Raw genomic sequence first — 6,504 nt, forward strand, 5'->3', positions numbered from 1 at the left:
AGACGCTCGAGGTCTACTGGAGACTCTGGTGGTCCACTGGAGACGCTCGAGGTCTACTGGAGACTCTGGTGGTCCACTGGAGACGCTCATAGTCTACTGGAGACTCTGGTGGTCTACTGGAGACGCTCGTGGTCTACTGGAGACCCTGGTGGTTCTGGAGACGCTAGTGGTCCACTGGAGATGCTCGTGGTCTACTGGAGACGCTGGTGGTCCACTGGAGATGCTGGTGGTCTACTGGAGACGCTGGTGGTCTACTGGAGACGCTCGTGGTCTACTGGAGACGCTCGTGGTCTACTGGAGACGCTGGTGGTCTACTGGAGACGCTGGTTGTCTACTGGAGAGGCTGGTGGTCTACCGGAGACGCTGGTGGTTCTGGAGACGCTCGTGGTCTACTGGAGACGCTGGTGGTCCACTGGAAACACTCAAGGTCTACTGGAGACTCTGGTGGTCCACTGGAGACGCTTGTGGTCTACTGGAGACTCTGGTGGTCTACTGGAGACACACGTGGTCTACTGGAGACCCTGGTGGTTCTGGAGACGCTGGTGGTCCACTGGAGATGCTCGTGGTCTACTGGAGACGCTGGTGGTCCACTGGAAACTCTAGTGGTCTACCGGAGACGCTAGTGGTTCTGGAGACGCTCGTGGTCTACTGGAGACGCTGGTGGTCCACTGGAGACGCTCGAGGTCTACTGGAGACTCTGGTGGTCCACTGGAGACGCTCGTGGTCTACTGGAGACTCTGGTGGTCTACTGGAGACGCTCGTGGTCTACTGGAGACCCTGGTGGTTCTGGAGACGCTGGTGGTCCGCTGGAGATGCTCGTGGTCTACTGGAGACGCTGGTGGTCCACTGGAGATGCTGGTGGTCTACTGGAGACTATGGTGGTCTACTGGAGACGCTCGTGGTCTACTGGAGACGCTGGTGGTCTACTGGAGACGCTTGTGGTCTACTGGAGACGCTGGTAGTCTACTGGAGACGCTGGTTGTCTACTGGAGAGGCTGGTGGTCTACCGGAGACGCTGGTGGTTCTGGAGACGCTCGTGGTCTACTGGAGACGCTGGTGGTTCTGGAGACGCTCGTGGTCTACTGGAGACGCTGGTGGTCCACTGGAGACGCTCGAGGTCTACTGGAGACTCTGGTGGTCTACTGGAGACACTCGTGGTCTACTGGAGACTCTAGTGGTCTACTGGAGACGCTTGTGGTCTACTGGAGACGCTCGTGGTCTACTGGAGACCCTGGTGGTTCTGGAGATGCTGGTGGTCCACTGGAGATGCTCGTGGTCTACTGGAGACGCTGGTGGTCTACTGGAGACGCTGGTGGTCTACTGGAGACGCTCGTGGTCTACTGGAGACGCTGGTAGTCTACTGGAGACGCTGGTTGTCTACTGGAGAGGCTGGTGGTCTACCGGAGACGCTGGTGGTTCTGGAGACGCTCGTGGTCTACTGGAGACGCTGGTGGTTCTGGAGACGCTCGTGGTCTACTTGAGACGCTGGTGGTCCACTGGAGACGCTCGAGGTCTACTGGAGACTCTGGTGGTCTACTGGAGACACTCGTGGTCTACTGGAGACTCTAGTGGTCTACTGGAGACGCTTGTGGTCTACTGGAGACGCTCGTGGTCTACTGGAGACCCTGGTGGTTCTGGAGATGCTGGTGGTCCACTGGAGATGCTCGTGGTCTACTGGAGATGCTGGTGGTCCACTGGAGATGCTGGTGGTCTACTGGAGACTATGGTGGTCTACTGGAGACGCTCGTGGTCTACTGGAGACGCTGGTGGTCTACTGGAGACGCTCGTGGTCTACTGGAGACGCTGGTGGTCTACTGGAGACGCTGGTGGTCTACTGGAGAGGCTGGTAGTCTACCGGAGACGCTGGTGGTTCTGGAGACGCTCGTGGTCTACTGGAGACGCTGGTGGTTCTGGAGACGCTCGTGGTCTACTGGAGACGCTGGTGGTCCACTGGAGACGCTCAAGGTCTACTGGAGACTCTGGTGGTCCACTGGAGACGCTCGTGGTCTACTGGAGACTCTGGTGGTCTACTGGAGACGCTCGTGGTCTACTGGAGACCCTGGTGGTTCTGGAGACGCTGGTGGTCCACTGGAGATGCTTGTGGTCTACTGGAGACGCTGGTGGTCCAGTGGAGATGCTGGTGGTCTACCGGAGACGCTGGTGGTTCTGGAGATGCTCGTGGTCTACTGGAGACGCTGGTGGTTCTGGAGACGCTCGTGGTCTACTGGAGACGCTGGTGGTCCACTTGAGACGCTGGTGGTCCACTGGAGACGCTCGAGGTCTACTGGAGACTCTGGTGGTCTACTGGAGACACTCGTGGTCTACTGGAGACTCTAGTGGTCTACTGGAGACGCTTGTGGTCCACTGGAGACGCTCGTGGTCTACTGGAGACGCTGGTGGTCTACTGAAGAGGCTGGTGGTTCTGGAGACCCTGGTGGTTCTGGAGACGCTGGTGGTCCACTGGAGATGCTGGTGGTTCTGGAGACCCTGGTGGTTCTGGAGACTCTGGTGGTCTACTGGAGACGCTCGTGGTCTACTGGAGACGCTTGTGGTCTACTGGAGACCCTGGTGGTTCTGGAGTCGCTGGTGGTTCTGGAGACGCTGGTGGTTCTGGAGACGCTGGTGGTTCTGGAGTCGCTGGTGGTTCTGGAGTCGCTGGTGGTTCTGGAGACGCTGGTGGTTCTGGAGACGCTGGTGGTTCTGGAGACGCTGGTGGTTCTGGAGTCGCTGGTGGTTCTGGAGTCGGTTGACGGGCTGCTGCTGCATGTGTAATGTAAACGTTCCTCTCTGCTGTGAAAGCCACGTTGACGTGTTCCATTTGATTGAATGCTGCAGCCACAGAAACGTTGGATGTTTTTATTAAAACAAGCAGATTTAACATTGATGCCATGAAATCAGTCAGAGAACCTTTATGTAGATTAAAGATAAACATTTCAATGGGAAACAATGTATAATGATAAACAGCTGTAATATTAGTAATGATAGCCATGATGCAATTATCGAATGTCTTATTAGGACTCTGTCTGTCGCTCCGCATCTATACTTTTGATAATTGACCTAATAAGCTACCTTTAGCCTAACAGTATGTCTTATGTGGCTGCATGCTATAAATAAAAAGTCTTCATTTGGGAAAACTATATATCAAAAGTGTCTTTATTCTCCTTTCAGTATGTACATTTTTCACACAGGGAGGAAACAATATAAATACACTGGGATATTATTAATAGTTATTATTAACACAAACACGTTCAGCATCTTGGATTAGTTCCTGTCGTTCAGGACAAACAGCACATTATTCAGCAGAAGTCCAATCGGAGACTTTGTCCATTTATTTTCTCCAAAGGCTTCAAAAAGGCTTTAAAAAAACACAACAGAACATCCAAATCACACGAAAAGGCTGAGACAGACCTTCAGTCCCAGATCAACGGTTGTGTTGGAACCTGTTGGAACCTGTTGGAACCTGTTGGAACCTCGTTTCAGGGAATCCTGCGTGTCACTGGAAACCAGTAGAACCAGCAGAGGAAACATCGAAATCCTCTTCTTTGTAACAGGAGGGGTGGACTTCAGAGTAGATTCCAGTCTGGAGTTTGGTTCTGTGGACTGGAGGCGAAGCCGGACCAGTGCAGAACATAAAAGGGTACCATGAGAACTGTAGGCAGGAAACAGAATATAATGGAAAGCAGTCCATCCTGATGGCTGGAAGGGAAGTGACGTTGTCTGGCTGCAGTAGATTACTGTGGTTCCTCAGAGGAGTTTCGGTTGGTTGGAGAACGTCTCCTGCTCGTCAGAGGAAGGACCTCGTTAGGATCTGTTCTAACGGCAGATTGAAAAGAAGGAACAGTTAAAGTGAAGCTGAAGGATGAAACTTTGAGAAGAAGTTTGGTTTCAGCAGCTTCAGATACAATGTTTAGGTTGTAGAGGCGTGTTTGCTCATTAAAGGTTCTGCAGGGTTTGTTTGTGGGTTCTGTTGACTACAGTTTTGGGGAATTGTGAGGTTACAGGATCTACATGTTCTGAAGTTCATACAGTCTCTAACGCCTCAGTTCTACATACTATACAGTCCCCATGTTCTACAGTCTCTGTTCTAACTGGGAGACCTGGAGGAACACTTATAGGGCCTGGGAGAACTGGGAGACCTGGAAGAACGCTTATAGGGAGTGGGCGACCTGGAGGAACAATTATAGGGGACTGAAAGACCTGGAGGAACACTTATAGGGGACTGAAAGACCTGGAGGAACACTTATAGGGCCTGGGAGACCTATACAGTCCCCATGTTCTAGAGAGACTATGTTCTACATACTATACAGTCCCCATGTTCTACCTCTATGTTCTACATACAGTCCCCATGTTCTACAGTCTATGTTCTACACACTATACAGTCCCCATGTTCTTCCTCTATGTTCTACATACAGTCCCCATGTTCTACCTCTATGTTCTACATACTATACAGTCCACATGTTCTACCTCTATGTTCTACAAACTATACAGTCCCTATGTTCTACCTCTATGTTCTACATACTATACAGTCCCTATGTTCTAGAGAGTCTATGTTCTACATACAGTCCCCATGTTCTACCTCTATGTTCTACATACAGTCCCCATGTTCTACAGTCTATGTTCTACATACTATACAGTCCACATGTTCTACCTCTATGTTCTACAAACTATACAGTCCCTATGTTCTACCTCTATGTTCTACATACTATACAGTCCCTATGTTCTAGAGAGTCTATGTTCTACATACAGTCCCCATGTTCTACCTCTATGTTCTACATACAGTCCCCATGTTCTACCTCTATGTTCTACATACAGTCCCCATGTTCTACCTCTATATACACTCTATTTCTGCAGGGTCTACAGACTGTGGTTCCTGTAAACATGATGGATATTATGGTCTGTAGCCTCACCGGTGTTCATGTCTCCACACAGCGAGGGCTGCTGGCCAGTCGAGTCAGCAGACGAGCGCATCTCTTAAAATCTGAAAACAGAGTTTAGGAAATCATAAACACAGACGTGTCACGAGGCTCATGATGCGTTAGCTTAGCTTAGCTTAGCACGACGAGAAGGCTGCTCGCCTCCAGCCGTGTGATTGGTTAGATAAGCCTTGAAAATAATTTGTATTTAGTACTTTTATAGTTAGAGAGTATCTTTACAGTGTGGTATTAGTACTTCTATAGTTAGAGAGTATCTTTACAGTGTGGTATTAGTACTTCTATAGTTACAGAGTATCTTTACAGTGTGGTATTAGTACTTTTATAGTTACAGAGTATCTTTACAGTGTAGTATTAGTACTTCTATAGTTACAGAGTATCTTTACAGTGTGGTATTAGTACTTCTATAGTTACAGAGTATCTTTACAGTGTAGTATTAGTACTTCTATAGTTAGAGAGTATCTTTACAGTGTAGTATTAGTACTTCTATAGTTAGAGAGTATCTTTACAGTGTGGTATTAGTACTTCTATAGTTAGAGAGTATCTTTACAGTGTGGTATTAGTACTTCTATAGTTACAGAGTATCTTTACAGTGTGGTATTAGTATTTTTATAGTTACAGAGTATCTTTACAGTGTAGTATTAGTACTTCTATAGTTACAGAGTATCTTTACAGTGTGGTATTAGTACTTCTATAGTTACAGAGTATCTTTACAGTGTAGTATTAGTACTTCTATAGTTAGAGAGTATCTTTACAGTGTAGTATTAGTACTTCTATAGTTACAGAGTATCTTTACAGTGTAGTATTAGTACTTCTATAGTTACAGAGTATCTTTACAGTGTAGTATTAGTACTTCTATAGTTACAGAGTATCTTTACAGTGTGGTATTAGTACTTTTATAGTTACAGAGTATCTTTACAGAGTAGTATTAGTACTTCTATAGTTAGAGAGTATCTTTACAGTGTAGTATTAGTACTTCTATAGTTACAGAGTATCTTTACAGTGTGGTATTAGTACTTCTATAGTTACAGAGTATCTTTACAGTGTAGTATTAGTACTTCTATAGTTAGAGAGTATCTTTACAGTGTAGTATTAGTACTTCTATAGTTACAGAGTATCTTTACAGTGTAGTATTAGTACTTCTATAGTTACAGAGTATCTTTACAGTGTGGTATTAGTACTTTTATAGTTACAGAGTATCTTTACAGAGTAGTATTAGTACTTTTATAGTTAGAGAGTATCTTTACAGTGTAGTATTAGTACTTCTATAGTTACAGAGTATCTTTACAGTGTGGTATTAGTACTTTTATAGTTACAGAGTATCTTTACAGTGTGGTATTAGTACTTTTATAGTTACAGAGTATCTTTACAGTGTGGTATTAGTACTTTTATAGTTACAGAGTATCTTTACAGTGTGGTATTAGTACTTCTATAGTTAGAGAGTATCTTTACAGTGTGGTATTAGTACTTCTATAGTTAGAGAGTATCTTTACAGTGTAGTATTAGTACTTCTATAGTTACAGAGTATCTTTACAGTGTAGTATTAGTACTTCTATAGTTAGAGAGTATCTTT

The 6,504-nt window shown here is 46.6% G+C and overlaps 1 protein-coding gene across 1 annotated transcript in view; it reads right to left on the bottom strand.

Annotated features, from left to right (window-relative positions):
* Positions 1-3,164: 3,164 nt before the first annotated feature.
* The window catches only part of alkal2b (ALK and LTK ligand 2b), a gene marked incomplete at its 5' end in the record, with an annotated part of 7,866 nt that continues 4,526 nt past the window's right edge, over positions 3,165-6,504 (bottom strand). Inside the window, 2 exons of the mRNA XM_034555793.1 lie at positions 3,165-3,813; positions 4,908-4,978. Coding sequence (XP_034411684.1) covers positions 4,914-4,978 — 65 coding nt within the window. The remainder of the gene's footprint in view (positions 3,814-4,907; positions 4,979-6,504) is intronic.

The sequence above is a fragment of the Cyclopterus lumpus genome, chromosome 2, assembly GCF_009769545.1.
Source record: "Cyclopterus lumpus isolate fCycLum1 chromosome 2, fCycLum1.pri, whole genome shotgun sequence".
NCBI lineage: Eukaryota > Metazoa > Chordata > Actinopteri > Perciformes > Cyclopteridae > Cyclopterus > Cyclopterus lumpus.